Genomic DNA, 20,246 nt, shown 5'->3' with positions numbered 1-20,246 from the left:
TCAATAGCACATGAACTATAAAAACACTGCCTCTCGATCTTCGAGAAGGTTCCGTAGAGTTTTCTCTGTTTTCAGAATGGAAGTTCTCCCCAAACCTTGGAGGAAGTCTTTCCTGGCCGCGAGCAGCTACATCAGGGACCACCTGAACGCCATGAACCCCACGATGCTGGCGGTGCTGGACCTGTGGCACAGCGCCTTCAAGTGAGTGTCTGGCCGGGCTGAGTTCTGTGTGGTTTTTGAGATGGACATTATCGCACTGCATCTTCACTGTTTCCTTTCTGCTTTAACGGCAAATATTAAAAATATCACCAATTCAATGTAAGTAGCTAAGCGCGCTTTTGAATGAGCAGTATAGAGATGTGTAGAATACCAAATAAACACTGCCTCTGTCTCCAATCCGTTCTCCCCTCCCCATCCCGTACCCTGATGTCACGCAATCTTTTTTTATTGTTGATAGTATTATAGATATCTCCCATTGTTCCCCCCTTTCCCTTCTCACACAATCTTTAAGGGGTAATTACACTGAAGGGGCTGACTTATCATGCCCTGTTTTTTTAAAATATATTTTTATTGATCTCCGAGAGGAAGGGAGAGGGAGAGGGAGATAAAAACGTCAGTGATGAGAGAGAATCATTGATGAGCTGCCTCCTGCACACCCCACATTGGGGACTGAGCCCAAAAGCCGGGCATGTGCCCTGACGAAATTGAACGCTGACCTCCAGGTTCATAGGTCGATGCCCAACCACTGAGCCACCCCGGCTGGGCAATATTGCCCATGCGCGCGGCCTGAGTGACGGTCCGGTCCTGGGTGACTCGGGCCAGGCATCACCTCCCGGACCCTGTCCTGGCGGGGACGGGCCAGCGGGAGGAGCTCTGGTGGGCGCTGGGTTATGTCTTTGTAAATATGCGAAAGTAATGCATATGTGTTATTTTTCTTAAAGAAGGCCTCCCAACAGCCCCCTCAAAACATGGATGGGCCCTGCTTTATGGCAGCGGAGATGGCATCCTGGCCTAGGAGGATTTGGGGGGAGACGGGGGAGGTGGGAGATGGGGGGGGTGGGGTCTACGCGCCTTTTCTCCCGCCCCCACGTGTGTCTTCCTCTCGGCCGCCTGCAGGGGGAGCTGCGGGACACACCGGGCTGGGTGGGCTCCGGGCTCAGCTTGTCCAGAAAGGGCTAGGCTTTGTCTGTTAGACGGGCCATTGGGCTGTTTTCAAAGCACCTGTTTAAGCCATTCCTCTGCACCGCCCCGTGGTCAGCCCAGCCCGCCACCTTCCAAAGGGGCTCCAGCGGCGGCCCCCACTCTGCCTCGCGGGTCAGCCATGCCCCTACCGGATGCTTTATGGCCTGGGAGGTGAATTTAGCTTGTGAAAGGAGTAGCAATCAACCGATTTGAAATGTGTTTTGTTTACTAGCCAGGATTTTATATTGACCTTTAAGTAAAAATTAAATGCGATGTTTTTAATTGTGGTTACTATCTTTCAGATAATATAGAAATCACGTAATCACATGGAAATAGGGAAGAAATCTAGAGTTACATTGTAGTAACACAATTATACCAATAGGTAATCAATGAGTAGACCACATATATTAAGTCCATAAGTTTACTACCTACATTATCTTCTACATAATTTGTTGTTTCGGGTCTTATATTTAGGTCTTTGATTCATTTTGAGTTAGTTTTTGTGTATGGGGACCAATGGAACCACAAAAGACCCCGGATAGCCAAAGCAATCCTGAGAAAAAAGGACAAAGCTGGAGGTGTCACACTCCCTGACTTCAGATTATACTACAAAGGGACAGTCATTAAAACAGCATGGCACTGGTAGAAAAACAGACACACAGACCAATGAAACAGAATTGAGAGTCCAGAAATAAACCTACATGTACATGGGCAAATACATTTTTTATAAAGGAGCCAAAAACATATAACGGATGGGGAAAAGCCTCTTCAATAAATGGTGCTGGGAAAGTTAGAAAGTCACATGCAAAAGCATATTAATTATATTTAAAATCATAATGTCTCATGTACTTGAATTTTTAATTTTATGAAACACAAATTTTAGTGATAAAACTTAGAAATATCATATTTTTTAGAAGGGATCAAATAGCAAAATACTACCTACAAAAACATCGCATACTTAAATCACTGTTCATTTGTATCTCACAGGAAATTACGTTTAATTGATGCAGAAGAATTTCACAATCGCCAGGAGGCGTTAGAGCTGTCAAATTTTCAGACCATCATCATGAGACACCTGGAAACTGCCAAAGAGGCTCTACTTAAAACGTAAAGTTTTGACAGAGGATAATGAACTTAAAGATGGGATTGGTGGGGTTCTGCATTTTTAACTGCCTTTAGAAAATTCAATTTTAACAAGTTTGTAATCATTTCTGCTTCAGAGTTAAATATGATATGGTTAACTGCTTTGGTCTGTGATGTCTACCCAAATGTTCTATGCAGCACAGATTGTACAGAAACCAAAATGATTATGATTGACGGTTACTTTTTCCTTAATGTCTGGTTTCCACCTCAGCTCTGATTTATTTCGCTTAACATAATACTCTCAAGATTCATCCTTATTGTCCCATGGGGGAATGACCATCAATTAGTTACTTGCCAGATATCTATTTGACATCTACTGTTGACACATGCAAGTAGCTATGCTTTTTTCATTGTGCTTTTGGATGAGAGATGCAGAAGAGTTTAAAGAATGATGGGGAAAATATATATATTCTTTAAAGAAGTTTACAATCTCATTGGAGGTTCGATTTGCCAAATGATAATTGCACCAGGGCTTCATCTAAAAGGGTAAGGCTGTCCCAAGTTCGAACACTTAGCTCCCAAGTTCTGCAAAAGCCCGCACAGCATTTCCCCCACTTACTTCCTCCTTTTTTCTAGCCTCTCGTCTCTACTATAGGCAGTGACACAATCAGATATATTATCTTCACCAAACCCATCTGTTCTACTTACTATTCTACTCCAGATCCTTTTCTCAGGGTCTATCTATTCTTTTTAAAATATATATTTTTTTATTGATTTCAGAGAGGGAGGGAGTGGGAGAGAGGGAGAGAAACATCAATGGTGAGAGAGAATCATTGATCGGCTGCCTCCTGCCTCCCTCACACTGGGGCTCGAGCCCACAACCCGGGCATGTGCCCTGACCAGGAATCAAATCCTGACCTCCTGGTTCATAAGTCGGCGGGGCATCATTTCTGTCTATTCTTTGGTGAAACTGCCGTCTTCACTATAAAACCCTTCTTCACTAATAAATGGGAAATTCCATCTCTATCCTTTGACTTCAAAGCTGTTTTGCTGCCATGACACATGGCCTTCATTATTGTGAGAAAAGGGATGATGTCATAAAGTTTTATATCTCCCATGACATGTTCCCAGCACACAGTAGACACTAAACACATATTTGTTCACTAGAGGCCCGAAGCACGGAATTTGTGCAAGAGTAGGCCTTCCTTCCCTCGGCTGCCGACACTGGCTTCCCTCTGGCACCCGGGACCCGGGCTTCCCTCGCAGCCCCAGCTTCATCCGGAAGGTCGTCCGAAAGGACATCTGGTCTAATTAGCATATTATGCTTTTATTATTATAGATGGGATGGATGCATATATTTAAAGCTTAGCTTGCTCTTCAAGCACTCAGGCAACTCCTGAGATTATGAATTCCCTGTTTTAAAAAATTCATTATATCTTGTGAAAGAGGTACCAGCATTCCTGAATTTTGTAGTGTTGCACAGTGGTTTTGTAATCTGAAAACTTCACCTATTATCATTCTGATCTATCTATATATGAGTTTCACTGTTTTCCTTTTATCATAAGGATACATACACATTTTAATCTCAGTCACTGTTTCAGGATTTCACATTCAAGGGAATAAAAATATAATATACTTGATTTGTACCTTGTTTTCAAGTCATTGTGAAATGGATAGAACAGCATAAAATGCCACTGGGTTGAACCCAGCAAACCCTCCCTTGGCTCAATCAGTTGTTCACACGCTCGCTTTCAGCAAATCCGTTCCCCGAAGAGCATTCGGGAGCCTGGACAGCAGGAGTACCTTGTAACAGTCAGTAACGTTAGGTGCCATATTTTCCTAAAGGCTGTGGTGAAACTGTCCGTTCCTGGGAGACGTGAGATAGGCCGGCGCCTACACTCAGGGAGCGGGCAGTGTCACTCAGCACCGTGCCTCTCTGCGCAGGCCTTCCGCTGTCCAGGAGTTACCATTAACGCTCAGTGCGAAAGGGCTGATTCGCTAAGAGCATGAGCTTTTAAGGGTCTGTTGTTCTTTCCAGGTGGTTTCCAGAAGTGCAGAACATTTATTACCAAGGCAATAAAAAGAAGCAGCTGCCCACTGGCGAGAGCAGCGCCAAGCTGGAGTCCTTTTTCAACTGCGCCGCGGCGCTGATGACGCTGCAGCTGCAGGACCTCACGCTGTCCTCCATGCAAGACTTCACAGACTTAATCGCACAGCCCCCAGTACGTGTGGTTCGGTTACACCAACGTTCATTTACTAACTTACTCATTTTCAGCCTTTTCAGGGAAGAAAGGCTAAAATGCCTTTACCAGTGGGACAGCAGCCAGTACAGGGTGGGGCATAATGAGGTTTACAGCCGTTCTTTCGGAAAATAAAACAATAATAAATAATAGCGCAAGAATAAACTGTGTTTCGCATGCTCACAACTATAAACCTACTTTTGCCTCACCTTGTATGTCCTTTGACCTATTATGCTTATCTGTTTAAAAAAAACACACAAAGTTACCAGTCATGTGAACCTGTATGTTTAAGATATGTGGGTATCAATCAGCACATTGGTGAGGATTAGCGGAAATAAGTGAAAATTCCCATAATTAGGAAATTTGGGTCACGATGGCCGGGGAACGTTTCCACGAGAAACTCTCTTCTTTCCGGAAGAGGTTCTAGTACAGTGTGAGCCGGACCTGGAACTTTCCTTTTGTCTGGGAATTTGAATGTTCTCCTGTTGGGCTCTTTTTTTTTGCAGGATTCTCCATGCACACCCTCCTTTTCCCAGAATCTGTAGGCCCCATGGCTGCTAGACACCAGCAAGTCCAGCTGGGAGTCACTTGCCCTTCTCAGTAGCTCTTCTTCTGCTTAACCGTCCAGGGCGTCAGAGGAATGGTGGGTTCCCCGTATTCCAACGGGGCCAGCACACTTCTCAGTCTAGCGCAGTTCATCTGTGCAGGGTGGGGCAGAAGCAGGTTTACAGTCGTTCATCTGGAAAGTAATACACTAATTAATAAATAATAATCCAAGGATATATGCTTTTTTGCAGGATTCTGTCAGAGCTTTTGAACATCCAGGTTTCATCATGAGGCTGCTTCTTGATAATGACACCATTAAGTTTGAACCTCAGTTCGAAGACTATATAGACATCTTTTTAAATGTTTATGATGTCATGATTAAAGCTGTCAGTTTTGTGCCGAGGGTTGAGACAAAATTGTATTCCAAGTGGGTAAGTGACAAGTATATTCCGATTGCTTGAATTGGCATGATATTCACTTCAAAAGGGGTAGACAGGGATCTTCTGCTCTGGAGAATTTAAATAGCCTAGTAACATTGACCTATGAGGAAGTTTTGCTCCAAAAGGATACTGTTTTCCCATTAACTTCCCTAACAATACACCTAGTTTCTCAGTCCAGCCTTCCACTGGGATCGGCTGGTCAGAGAGGGACAGTCCTAGGCTAGCGCACTTTCCGGGATGATCAGACAGAAATGGAAAGAGAAAGCAGAAAGAGAAATGGAACGTCCCTCTGCTCCAGGTTCATGCCCAGGGAGAAACAGAGATCTTACAAGTTACTCACCTCAGAAGGGGACAGAAGGACGCGTGGAGGAGGATGGTTTACCAAAGTCTGCGTTGTTGGAGATGGCTTTACTAGAACACCACCTAAATACCAGCTTTAGAGAGGCCTTGGAGTAAGACAATGAGCATGCTCTTAATGATCTTTGGCAGCAACTGCAGAGGTGGAATTCAGATAGATATTTCTTACACAAATTTTGATAGAAATTAAAGGGGAAATTTAACAAATTTTAAATGAAACCTTTTCCCCCATGGAAGGCAAACCTACAAGGAACTTAAAGTGTTGTGAGTCCGCGTACATCACCATCTCTTGATATGATTTGAGATGCTTTTGAACACTGAACTGTCTCATCTAATATATCATTTCCCTTCGCACTTGATAGGAACTGATTAGAAGTCACATGAAAACAATACTTTATAATATAGTTCCCAAGTACTGGTCTCCAGTTCTCTTTAGAAAAAGAAATCTATAGCCTTTAAAAATTACACAGGCTGTTTATACATTTGAGAAACATTCCGTAATGAACATAATAAGCTTCACATTAGAGCCAATGATTTCACATGGCATACAGTACATAGTCGAGATGGCTTTAGTCTAAAGTTCTTTCTGAGAAAAGATGACACCCTCATCCACGGAGCCAAGGGGTGAGATGGTGGTGGTGGTGGGATTCATTCAAGTTCTCATGAAGCATCTGTAGTTCTAAGCAAAATAATTTCCTGAAATGCCCACTAGGGGGCATAGTGGTCAAATGCACCCTGGATACCTGACTAAATTAGTTCTCTGAAAGAATCCTTAGATATTATCCAATAGAATGCTGCAGGGCACCCACTAACTTGGTTCAAGATGATGAACCATGTGGGCACATTTACTTGTCCTCTTTTTTTAAAAAAATACATTTTATTGATTTTTACAGAGAGGAAGGGAGAGGGATAGAGAGTTAGAAACATCGATGAGAGAGAAACATCGATCAGCTGCCTCTTGCACACCCCCTACTGGGGATGTGCCCGCAACCAAGGTACATGCCCTTGACCGGAATCGAACCTTCAGTCCACAGGCCAACGCTCTATCCATTGAGCCAAACCAGTTAGGGCTACTTGTCCTCTTGTTTGAAAAAGAGGAGAAACGCTGTTGAGATTTGTTTGCTTATTTGAAATCATGTCTGATCCTTTCTTGCCCACCATTATGCTAATGATGATGGCAGAACACAAATTTTGCAACGAGGGATTTTCGTCTGCTCTATTGCTGTTTGTTAATCAGAGGTCAATAATGAGTAAACAGTTTTTCCTTGCTCTAGACACATTACTCCTCAAAGTGAAAACGTACTGTGATAAAACAACAACATGATGATGATGTCACATTAAAATGCCTTATTTTTTAAAATTGTGTACAGTGCAAACCCTGCCTCGTAAAACCAGCATATATGATTGGACAAATAAAATGTGGATTTTGCTGTTTTTATATTGTCTTACTTGGTGTATATTTTTAAGTGACTGTTCTTTCATCCACAGAGAAGAGCAAAAACATAAACTAGGTAGGTAGGCTTACGAAAAAATAAAAAGTTATATGAAACCTAGATATTTAAAATATACAAAAAACAGAAAAAAAATAGAATAGAAAGATTGCATATCTTACTATAGAGAATAGAAAATCAAAAAGACCTTGTAAATAAAAAGTAATGTCAATATGGTAAGATTGGCCTTTTTACAAAGCTAAATGACACAGTTACCTTTATATAAGGCATTTTAAATCACTACCATTGTTCCCCCCGCTCTGTTTAGGACAGTAACTCTAAGCCAACAACCTTGGCACCAGTCATTCTGGATGAGATTATTGAAGCTCACAAAGAAAAGGTTAAGGAAGTGATCATGAGAGAGAGCGCAGCCCCCATCGAGCACCTCAAACTCTACGACAAGTACGACTTCTTGATCACCAGGAAAGCCGAGAGAGATGTGGACGCGTTCCTTGCAGAAAACCATCATTACGAGAAAATAATACAAGAAATTCGCAAATACCAACAACTTATAGAGGACATACAGTACACAACGAGAAAGGTAGGCGACCCACTTTGTACAGCTCTTCTCTGTACCTGGTGGGGTTTTCCCAGGGTTACCAGAATGTGTTTTCAGGCCATACCGTGAAAGGTTAGACCATGACTATCAAAAGGAAAAATACCGATGGAGCCTTTCCCTGTGGCAAGCATCGTGGGGAACCCAGGCCACACCGAGCCGGGCAAAACAGACACGGCTCTTGTGCTATTAGAGTCGAACGGCCACTACAGCTCTAACTTTTTAAGCACTTTCATTTGACCCCTCAACAATTCCAAGAACTTACATTTTTATTTTTTTTTGGTTAATCCTCACCCGAGGATATTTTTCCATTGATTTTTAGAGAGAGTGGAAGAGAGAGGGAAAGACAGAGAGAAACATCAATGTGAGGGAAACACATAGATTGTTTGCCTTCTGCACCAGCCCCAACCAGAGCCCAGGACGGGGAGGAGCCTGCAACCGAGGCATGTGCCCTTGACCGGAATCGAACCCGGGACCCTTTGGTCTGCAGGACGATGCTCAATCCACTGAGCCAAATTGGCTAGGGCAGAACTTAATTTTTTTACTTTAGTGTTTATAACTCGTTTGGAAAATATGGTAATTTCACCAAAATATGGTTACTTCTGTTTAGTAGGAGACTGGTAAATTAAAATTTCCTCTCTTTTTTGATATTTTCTATGCAAAAACCCGCCTACATGACATGAAAAAAACCACCCTCAATGTTATTAGATTAATGTTTAACACAAAATTAATGTTTTTAGAAAGGCAAAATTGTAAGAACCTTTTATTTTTATCATGTTTACTAAACTTCTAATACTTGACATTGTAGACTGTTCGCCTAGGAATGTTTGAAATGCGCTGTGAGGATTTAATTAGAGCTTTGGTGAAGCGAGCAGAGGTTATTTGTGGAAAACTTATAGCTAAAATGTTCAGAGATCATCAAGAAGTAAATACAAGGTATTTATGTGACATTAAATTCTTATTTGGGGGGATGATGATGTGAAGTAGAATCAACTGTCATTCAACTATATAGAGGGCTTAGAATAGAGTCATAAGTGACCCAAAAGAAAAGATAATGCCGAACTTATTTCTATTCGGCTTTTTGTGTTACTTGGTGATTAGCAGTATTTTTTTCACCACAAGCGCCTTCGCAATTTTTTAAATTAAAGTGGCATGAAGAGGCTGTGCATTTCACTTGCATGAGCCAGGTGGGCGTTATCTGAGCTCATGCTTCTAAAGTTGCGTAATCAATACACAAAGTGGGTTTTCAAAGTGGACTCGAACAGTCGTTGTCCTGGGTCCTTAGGGACCCTCACATCTGGAACTTGATCGCGCTGTTATTACTCTTCAAGTCCATGGTAACTTTTCGTCTTAACGAGAAACTCATTGGTTGACGAACCTAGAGATTTTTAGGAAACTTGACCTATGCTAAGTGACTTCACAGAACGCTAAAGCAGAACGCCTGCTTATTTACCAGCGATGGCGAACCTATGACACGCGTGTCAGAGGTGACACGCGAACTCATTTTTTTGGTTGATTTTTCTTTGTTAAGTGGCATTTAAATATATAAAATAAATATCAAAAATATAAATCTTTGTTTTACTATGGTTGCAGATATCAAAAAATTTCTATATGTGACACGGCACCAGAGTTAAGTTAGGGTTTTTCAAAATGCTGACACGCCGAGCCCAAAAGGTTCGCCATCACTGATTTAGACAGAACGTATAACTAGTCTTCCAACAACTGGTGTTAGCGTTGCTCTGGCCAGCTCTTTTCTGGTATCAGTTTTATGGGGCGGGGGGGGGGGGGGGGCGGTGCACAAATAATCGGAATTGTTACAGTTACGGTATTAGGAAAAGAAACCGTTGAAAGGGACATTTCTCCCAGGCTGTAAGGGAGCCTGACAGAAGCCCTATCTACCCACGCGTGTTGGGTAAAACACTGGGCGCTGGGACTACAGCTCTAAGTGCTGAGGGAAGTCACAGCGTTGAGGGGGAAACAGACAGACAAAGACATACGGACCCATACGTGACAGTCGTCCGCAGTAAGCCCTGCCCTGAGCCACAGAAGCAGAACAGAGAAGGAAACAACTTTCCCTCCGGCTGGAGGATGGAGAGAGGGGCAGATCAGGGCAGGCTGCACAGAGGAAACGGCGTGTGGGTTCGTGTTGAAGGAGTAGGAGGCTGCCAGTGAACAGTGTGGGCGAGAGGATTCCGAGCAGAGAAAGGACTCCGTGGAAGGAAGTGAGCCATGAAGATGGCATGGTGAAGCCAGACACTGGGAGGGAGGAGGGGTGAGGGGTGGGACTGAAGAGGGAGCGCCCGGAGAGGGCTTGGCTTTGGGTAGCTTATCTAGGAACCAGAATCATGTCTTCAGCAAAGCACCTTTCCTCTAAAAGTGCCGGGAGGATAGTGAAAATGCCTTTTACGGGCGGCTTTTCACGCTGAGCAAAATATTTCTTTTAACTTTACAGCTATTTTCCCTGCCTCTTACCTGCCCTCTGAGCTCCAGCCCCTTCTACTTCCCCCCTTTTCCCCTAACGATCCTCTCACCAGACTCATCGGATGTACAGAGGACACGAGGGGCTATTACGGGAACCATTGGCTGTGACTGCCCTCCGCTTCTGTCCCTCTGTGTCTCACGCACCTCTCCATGAACCCGCTCAGACCCGTCTCCCCACGAGCTCAGAGGGCGAGTCTGTTAACCATCCAGAGGTCTCTCTGCCTGTGACTCCACCCATTGTTTCCACCCTCCGGGGCTGGCTCCCCAATCCTCTCTCTCTCTCACTGTGATTCCACCCCTGAAATTTACAGACAAGTTCAAAGCCCTGTCCCAACCCTACTTCAACTCACCGTCATCCCCACGCTATTCTACCCTCCTCCACCTCACGGCCAATCTTCTTGAAGAAATTTCTATCCATTTTATCTGGACTTCCTTAGGGCCCAGCACACATTTTGTTTGTTTGTTTGCTTTTAGCCTCACGATAACTTCATTATTTATATTGGCCACAACCCACATCAATAGGGAATATTAGCACCTCACCAGAGGTTTCTGGGCTCGCAGGCCCAAGGTAAGCACCCCCTCCCAGTGAAGCTGCTCACGCCCTTCCTTTGTGCCACTTTATCTCATGCCATCACAGCCAGGCCTCCGCCAGGCCCTTGAAAACGCTTGGTCAGAAGGGATCGATTATGGTTCTGTCTCCCAGGTGGAGTGTGAGCTTCCTGAGGGCCATTATTACCTTTTACTCACTTCTGTGTCACTTATGCTGTCGTCGGGAATATAATAGTTGAACAGTAAATGTGTATCGAATAAGTGAACACAAATTTGCTTTAAATTCATTAGATACCATATAGATAGGATAATCTTATTTTTCATGCAATGGAGCATTTATGTAGGATATATAACGTATTTAGGAAGGAAGGTAATTCTGGCTTTCGTCGGCTGTCTCAGGTTATGTGACGAATTTGAGAAGATCGCGGAAAAAGCTCTCAGCACCCCTCCAAACACAGCGGAACTGATGGAAATGAAGGTACCGCCTCCAAAGCCTTTACAGTTGTATGTGTATCAAATAATGTTTTTCTCTTTTTTCTCAGCTCTTAGAATTATTAACATGATAACACAATAACAGACCCCTCCAGAAGTTATAACAGAGGCTTGAACTATTCTGCAGCGTGCTTGATGAGTCTGCAGTGTGGCGATGCAGGCCAGCGCTGCTGGGCTGTTCTGGTCTCAGGTGGCCGCTCCCACAGCGGAGCCAGCGGGTTCTCAGCTGGTTCCCCCGGGGAACTTGCTGAGCAGCGGACCCTGCTCCTCGCTCCAGCCCCCAGCAGGCTCGCCTGGGCGCTCATGACCCGGCAGAGGCACAAGAGCAAGCTCAGCTTCACCAGTCCTTCTCAAGTTCCTCCTTGGGTCACATTAGCTAACCGCCCATCGACCAAAGCAAGTGCCCAGAGTCAGAGGGAGAGGATGCTGCGGGCGCAGGTCCTGGGAGAGGGGGCGTGGTGAGGCTTTTAGGCATCCTCTCCCAGGATGTTATTGAGAGCACCGTTCATAACTAAAGGCATCAACCAGGACCGTCTGGGCAAACGGAGATAAGTGATTACCTTTAATTTTTTATCAACGAAAGTTTAATCCTTTAAAATGTTCTGTTATACTTTGCTGAAATATATTATGTTTTGAGCATAGGATTTATGGTACTGAAAATAGTGGCTATCTCACTTTTACCTTTTTTTTAATGTTACTCCTATGCTTGAAGGTGAATAAAATAATTTGGAACAACTAGTTAACCATCATTTCATTTTATTCCTTTTTTCATTCTTGCAACATTACGCTTTTATGGGATCTTTTTTTTTTCTTTTAAAGCAGTCCCAAGATGCAAAATAGATCCCTTTAATTTTTAGATTTAACAATATTTAAGCAAAACGCATAAAAATCATTCAATTCTGTGTATAGACAAGAAATTTCGAAATGAGTTCAAATGATAATGCACATTTTATTTTATATTTTACATATATGTATATTTATTGATTTCAGAGTGGAAGGGAGAGGGAGAGAGAGATAGAAACATCAATGATGAGAAAGAATCATTGATCAGCTGCCTCCTGCATGCCCCCTACTGGGGATCGAGCCCGCAATCCGGGCATATGCCCTTGACTGGAATCGAACCCAGGACCCTTCAGTCCATAGGCTGACATTCTATCCACTGAGCCAAACCAGCTAGGGCAATGAAGATTTTAAATTATTCATGTAAAGGTTTCTTAAAATCATTACAACCAACTCTTACATATTAGCCTCTATATTAAAAAGTTCTATTTTTTGAAAGTATTTATATTAGACTAAAGTTCTTAGGGTGTGAATTTATGTGTGGGGGGGAGGAGTGAAATATGCACACATGCGTTTTAGAATATTTGCATATTTTGTATTAGTTGTTATAAGACATCAAGTGATACTTGGGTTATGGGTGATTATAAATATAGCTGGAGAGTTTCATAACTGTAAATTCCCTTGGAAAAATAAATGCTGACTATGAAGAGCGTCATTTATTTACCCTCCTAACCATGACTGGGAATATTAAGGAATTTGGTGCTATTTCGTGTGAATGTCTATTGTTCATAGCAACCTTTTACAGAATTAGCAAATGGGATTCCTCAACTGGCATATGAAAGATTTCTGTACCTTAAAAAAGTTTATTGCCGCAAAGGCAGAATAGTTTCTCCGTTTATTTAATATAGAAATTGGTCATTTATTATCAGAAAGGGAAATAAGCCGAAACCGGTTTGGCTCAGTGGATAGAGCGTCGGCCTGCAGACTGAAAGGTCCCAGGTTCGATTCCGGTCAAGGGCATGTACCTGGGTTGCGGGCACATCCCCAGTAGGAGATGTGCAGGAGGCAGCTGATCGATGTTTCTCTCTCATCGATGTTTCTAACTCTCTATCTCTCTCCCTTCCTCTCTGTAAAAAATCAATAAAATGTATTAAAAAAAAAGAAAGGGAAATAAAAACCCCATTTTTTGACTACAGAAAGCTGATTAACCCAATGACAAAAGGACTCTATCGTCAGGTAGATGTTTTGTTAGCTGTGAAGGACACCATGGTTTGCATCTTATGTGTTTGGAAAACCAGAGAAGAATGCTATGGGTTTCTGAGAAATATATTTCATGTGTTTGTATTTTTACCGCCCCCTGCTGTTTAGCAGCGGTCCTGTGCTGTGGCCCCCAGTCTTGAGCCAGGTCTACAGTCCTTTTAACAAGTCTATAGTACAGTGGGGCCTTGATTCATTCTGAGACCGAGCTCATTAAGGAGCTCGATAACTCAAATTACTCTGTCAACTCAATGCAAAAAATCTGCCGAGAGACAGCTGGTATCTCAAGAAACTCGTTAGTCAGGACACTCGTAAGTCAAGGCCCCACGTATATATATTTATGCTGTGTTGCTGGGGTCCAACCCAGCAGGTCCAGGGGTCCCCAAAGGTGTGGACGGAGTTGACAAAGAAGGAATGACATGGAGACAGCGTTCAGTTGATCAGCAGCCTAGCCAGGATCTCTAGCCAGGATCTCCAGCCAAGTTCTGGTCTGGATCTCCAGCGAAGTTCTGGTTCGGATCTCCAGCCAGGTTCTGAGTCCATGTTCTCTTGCTAGGTTCTCCAGGTTCTCCAGCCAGGTTCTGTAGCCATGTTCCCTCGCTAGGTTCTTCAGCCAGGTTCTGTCCAGGTTCTCCAGCCAGGTTCAGTCACCAGGTTATAGTCAGGTTCTCTTGCCAAATTCTGTAGTCAGGTTCAGTCCAGGATCTTTTGCCATGTTCTCTCGCTAGGTTCTGTCTCTAGGTTCTGAGGCCAGTTTCTGTCCAGGATCTTTTGCCATGTTCTCTCCAGCGAAGTTCTTCTGTCTCTAGAGAACGTTCTGTGTAGGTTCTGTGCCTAGGTTCTGTCTCTCTAGTTCTGTCTCTTGCTGTCTTGTTACATCTGTATTTATACCAGTTGATTCAATCCTATCAATCTCTATTACAAAGGTTAGGGCGTTTCTTATCTCCATTCCAGGGAGTAAAGATTATGTAGCTTAAGCATGATTGTTCGTAGTTAAAGTGATTAATTACCCACCTGGCACTTAGTTGAGGGGTTTTATTCCCTCCCTAACTTCAGGGGAAAATCCCTACCTGGGGAAACAACCTTTCTCAGAGAGGTGACCTTGGTTAAAACACATAGTGCCAAGAAGGTGAGCAAACATATTAAGAACAGTATGCCATATATGCCAGGTCCTTTGAAACAGCAAGGATGGACTGGCTCCTGGCACCGTGTGTCCTTCAGGCTGTTTTTGACAGGAGCTGCTCATGAAAACGCGTCTGTAATCTTTGTTTCCCGCAGGCTTATATTAAGAAAGTGGAGACAGTCGACATGATTGAACTGGGGCGCAGACTGGTGGATTCTAAAAACTGCCTCGCCTTCCTCATCGAGTGCACCACCTTCTCTCCCGCAGACATCAGGCTCAACAACAACGTCTTCCAGTGGTACGGGCGGATGGAGGAGATCTTTGACGAGCACAGGAGGATCATCGCGGATAAAACAGAACAGTACCAAGACGGCCTCAAGGTTGGCACCGCGGAGATTTTAAATGTTTTCCGTTGTCTTGTCACGCTTACGTGTTAACTTCTTCGGTAGCTTTGTACCTCCCCTATCCCACGGGCCATCCATTTTGGCTCTCGCAGGCTCGACATCGCAGTCGAAGGTAGCGCACATACTGGAGCGATGGGTGTCATTTCTTGATTTTTTTCAAGGGAGAAAACATTCGAATACATTGCCCACCCATGACCCTTCATAGAAACAGTATTTATCTCATACAGTCCACAGTGAATGCTCTTTTGAGTTCTTTTATTTTTATCATTTATTGTCAAAGCTCTCTGATGAAGTGCGCCTGCACGCCTGATAATTGCTCAAACTTGCCTAAGTACTGAGCCTAAAATCATCACTTTTCCCCCAATATATATTTTTATTGCTTTCAGAGAGAGAGAGAGAGAGAGAGAGAGAGAGAGAGAGAGAGAGACATGATGAGAGAGAATCATTGATGGGCTGCCTCCTGCACTCCCCCTACCGGTGATGGAGCTCACAACCCAGGCAAATGCCCTGACCGGGAATCAAACTGTGATCTTCTGGTTCATAGGTCGATGCTCAACCACTGAGCCACACGGGCCCAGCTAGAATCCTCGCTCTTAACATTTACTTACTCTAACCGTTTTTGCCCTACATACAAGATGCTTGGAATTGTCCCTGTCTACCTGCCCAGCCTCATCTCCTACCTCTTCCCACTCCATGTTCTTGACTTTTCCGTGACGCTGAGCAACCCTAGGTCCCTGCTCTCCCACGCCTGTCTGTCATCTCCTGCACATCCCTCCCCCTCGCTCTGGAGCGCCTCCTGCCCGCACACTGCATGTCTGTCTGTCTGTCTGTCTGTCTAGCTCACTCATCTGACTTTCGGAGACACCCTGGGAGTCAGAGCTCAGTGCTGCCTCCCTGCTCCCCTGCACGGCTCGCACCTCTGCTAGCACCTCTCCCCTGGCCTGCTCGCCTGGTCTCTGTGTTGTCATGCTCAGGACTGTCTCCCCACTAGACCATGAGCTCCCGGCGGCAGGCTGCGGGGTGTGACTGTCTCTGTTGTTTCCCACTGGCCAGCGGGCCTGCCCGGAGCTCTCCAAGCGGCAGTCTGAATAATGGCTTAGTGTTTACAAATGGAAAGCGAAGGTTCCCAGAGTGACCCTAACAGGCATCCAGGAGGGGCGTCCTCTGGCAGCAAGCCTCAGGTCTTCCCACCACACCTCCAGGGCAGTTAACTGGGGAACATGTGGTTTGGAGAATAATTCATTGAGTGAAACAAACAAACAAAAAACGCTTCATTTTGAACTGCAGTCTGTATTTCTGGTTTACATTTAGGCCATTTCAGAATTTTTAAAAACTGGTAGACGGCATCACGGATAATAAGGAGTAGATGCTTCAGTTACCATGTAATCAAATCTTAGAAAACGCCAAGTGGCTCCAAATGATCTCGACTGTATTGTAAAGGATTCTATTCTACACCGTGTGGGTGGAACTGTGCCTCTCCGCTCCTCCCTCGCGGGTCCAGAGCAATACCTTTGCCAGGAAACTGAAGGAAAGGGGACAGACATCAACCTAGAAATGTATAAAATAGAAAACCTATTTTTGCATAACCTAGATTCGACTTTTAAATATTTCATTAAGGGCTATTTTTCGGGATTTATTTAGTGCCTTACCAATGAAAATTTTATAATAAGCCTTTCTCATTGAAGAACCACACGCCTGTTGTGTATTGGAGAGCGATCGTGTGGGGCTTTTACTTACCTTACAGGCCAGGGGTTCTCACCCTTGGCTGCACATGAGAATCACCTGGGAATCTTTTTAAAATCCTGATTTCTGGGCCTCATCCTCCGGAAATTCTGTTTCTTTGTTACTCATGTTGTGGCCCCACCCCATAACAAAGACACAGAATTTCCGGAGGATGAGGCCCAGAAATCAGGATTTTAAAAAGATTCCCAGGTGATTCTAATGTGCAGCCGAGGGTGAGAACCACTGCCCTCGGACAAGAAAAATAACCCCACAATCCTTTGTTTTAGCTTTGCTAATTAAAAAGATATTTGAATGTCAGAACACAATTAAATAGTTCTTCCAGTTGTTTGTAATAGGGCCTCAGGTATCTTTACAGCCTTTAAAATATTGGAGTTTTCTTTGAGTCCCATACTTGACGATTCTATGGGATTTTCAAAGGCTTATAAATCATTACCAGCATAAATTCTTTAGCATACTAAGGAATTCCATCATCTAACACTTTCTTAATCATTTTGTTCGAACGTCTCACACGGATAGCACGAGGGTAAACTTTCTCTAATTTGTGAATCACAGGAATCTTAATCGTTCCTTTTAAATCCCACTCTGAAAACGTCTGTATATTTTAGATTCCAGGCATCTTCCAGATGGTCCTTTTCTTTATATTTTGCCAATATCAAAATATATGGGTAATAATTCTGGCAGGCCTTACAAGCATGTAAAGTCTCTCTCGAGGCCTCGGGGCTCGTTAGAAGGGTAACACGCGATGCTGTTTTCATCCTGCCAGCTGCGGTGCCAGCGGTTTGTGGAGGAGCTGGAGAGCTACGCGAAGCAGTCGGAAGAGTTTTACTCCCTGGGCGACCTGCAGGACGTGCAGCGGTACCTGAAAAAGGCCCAGACACTGAACGGGAAGCTGGACCTCGCAGCGGACAAGGTGCCGTGGACAGTGCTTAGGAGGGTGAATTAGTTCCAGAGGAAGGGGACTGGATTTGCATTGTGTGTTCACCTTTAAGGAGTAGATTCAAATGGAACAAGTTTCACTACATTTAACCAGAGAAGAACATAAGTGGCACAAACAGGTGTAACCGACAAGCCTTCAGGACGTGGCATTGCTGCTTTCGATGGGCCGTGATGACATTTCGATGGCCTCCATTTTTTGTTTGAAAGAATGTGTTATATCTCCGTCAGCTTCTCAACTGCCATTTTGTGCCATTTAAACATGTGCGTCATGTCACGGCACCTGTTTGCTGTTGAGTTCTCTCCTCTTCACTGTGTTTTTAAGTTAGTGATTTTCCCATCCGGCTACTTGGCTCCCAGCGTTGCCGTTTCAGAAAGTGGCTTTCTCATTAGGAGAAGCTGGGAGGGGAAAAGCTAGATTCTTTGCCATGTAAGGTGTTTGACATTGTTAATTGTGTTTTTTAAATATTTTATTAAATATGAAATATATGAAAAATGAAATAGGGAAATATGAAAACAGACCATATTATGATGCTCTACCATTTTTCTTACATTGAAAGATTTCAGTATCGTATCAGATCAAGTAATCAGTGTATAATCATCACAAATATGTAAACACATGTTGAGAAAAGAGAAATACGCTTTGTAGATTTTTTATAACTGACGCCACTGAAATTTTAAGTAACCTGCATAATTTATATATTGAGCTCACGCTTTAATTCTATAGATTTCTCTTCCAACCACTCAAATACTCACATATTTCACAACTACACTAAGAAGAAATCAGTGTTTTTTTGTTTTTTGTTTTTTTGTTTGTGTTTTTTTGTTTTGTTTTGGGTTTTTTTGCCTCTTCTTATCCTTCTTATTTTTAAGACCCAGTTCCAGGTGTATCTTCTCTATGGCAGCATCATGACGGAACTATCCCAGCATGCTCTTTCGTCTCTGAGTGATAGCATTGTTCTGTACACACTGTTCCTTTTATGTTAAACAGCTACAGATCTAAGACACCTCTTCTAGTGTTTACACTATTATGGAATAATTGCTATTTAACTTTTGCATACTGATGGCCTGTCTCCTCAGCTGGATTACTAACTCCTTGGAGTTGGAACTTTGCAATATAATACTTAAAATTTTTCCACAATACCCAACACAATGCTGTATATGTTAAAGTACTTAGATTCTTGTTAATTAAAGAATGAAGCTATGTCCTCAGTATATCTGATGGGCAAAGGCTTCTTTATATATGAAATTTATTTTGCTGCATTAAGAACCTAACTAGTCATTGCCCTCTGGAGACAGCAATTGAACAGTTTTTCTAGATTAGACCGAATGTAAGTGTAACCTTTGGGCTCAATGAGGGGTTTTTGGATCACCTTGATATTTTTTGAAACTCAATTTTGAATATCATTCACTTTCAGAATAATACATTTAGTGCCCATTCTTCCAGATCGAGCAGTTTAATGCTGAAGAGGAGGCCTTTGGTTGGCCACCATCGCTGTATCCTCAACGCAAAAAAATCCAAGACAGTCTGAACCCCTACCTTCGTCTCTATGAAACCGCTGTCGAATTTAGCAGTAAATATAGAGCGTGGACAGAAGGGCCGTATCACAAGGTGGATCCAGACCAAGTAGAAGTCGACGTTGGCAACTACTGGCGAGGACTCTATAAGCTGGAGAAGACCTTCAACGACTCTCCCAATGCCCTGGCAATGACGAAGAAAGTCAAAGCCAAGGTGGAAGATTTCAAGCAGCACATCCCTCTCATTCAAGTGATCTGCAACCCTGGGCTGCGCCCCAGGCACTGGGAGGCCATGTCCAACATTGTGGGTTTCCCCCTGCAGCCCGCCGACGAGTCCACCGTCTCCCCTTTCCTGGACATGAACCTGGAGCAGTATTTAGACAGATTTGAAGGCATCAGCGAAGCAGCCAGCAAGGAGTATACTCTCGAGAAGACCTTGGAGAAGATGATTAAAGAGTGGGACTCAATGGAATTTGTCCTTCTCTCTTATCGAGAATCTGGGACATCCATTTTGTCATCAGTTGACGAAATTCAGATGTTGTTGGATGACCACATCATTAAGACACAGACAATGCGAGGGTCTCCTTTCATCAAGCCCTATGAAAAACAAATCAGGTAAGTGACATTTATATGACAATGTTGATACTGTCGCCCAAAATCCACACTTGTTTTGTTACCCAAATCATCACTCGTATGTAACGTAGAGTTCTTTTTTGAAATTGATTCTGCATCTCATACTTAGTCTTCTGAAGAGTTCATTGTAAGGAACGATACCGTTCGTCGCTTTGGGGCGAGTACTGGTCTCTTTGCTGCCCTCTATGTTCGCAACAAAGGTGGTGGGCCATCAGCCTCTACATACTCCTTTTTCTTGCCTACAATCTGATCTTACATATTTGACTCTCAAAAATAATTTTGTGTCTATAGAAACCATAGACTATAAAACTGAAAGTAATATCGTTTTCTAAATATACTAAATAGTTTAGTGTGGATAATCCCTAAAAGTCCATTGTCATTTCCACCCCTAAGCACGAAGGAATGCTAGAAAAGTGCAAAAGAATGAAAGTCTGATTTT

The 20,246-nt window shown here is 43.5% G+C and overlaps 1 protein-coding gene across 1 annotated transcript in view; it reads left to right on the top strand.

Annotated features, from left to right (window-relative positions):
* The window catches only part of DNAH7 (dynein axonemal heavy chain 7), a gene marked incomplete at its 5' end in the record, with an annotated part of 152,623 nt that overhangs the window by 17,577 nt on the left and 114,800 nt on the right, over positions 1–20,246 (top strand). Inside the window, 10 exons of the mRNA XM_081095597.1 lie at positions 76–201; positions 2,170–2,289; positions 4,304–4,487; positions 5,303–5,482; positions 7,607–7,879; positions 8,703–8,830; positions 11,324–11,402; positions 14,732–14,956; positions 17,487–17,633; positions 19,104–19,789. Of these exons, the coding sequence (XP_080951723.1) occupies positions 76–201; positions 2,170–2,289; positions 4,304–4,487; positions 5,303–5,482; positions 7,607–7,879; positions 8,703–8,830; positions 11,324–11,402; positions 14,732–14,956; positions 17,487–17,633; positions 19,104–19,789 (2,148 nt within the window). The remainder of the gene's footprint in view (positions 1–75; positions 202–2,169; positions 2,290–4,303; positions 4,488–5,302; positions 5,483–7,606; positions 7,880–8,702; positions 8,831–11,323; positions 11,403–14,731; positions 14,957–17,486; positions 17,634–19,103; positions 19,790–20,246) is intronic.

The sequence above is a fragment of the Myotis nattereri genome (genome assembly GCF_964212035.1).
Source record: "Myotis nattereri genome assembly, chromosome: 7".
NCBI lineage: Eukaryota > Metazoa > Chordata > Mammalia > Chiroptera > Vespertilionidae > Myotis > Myotis nattereri.
Note: the sequence above shows the minus strand (reverse complement) of the source record. Positions and strands in the feature narration are given on the sequence as shown.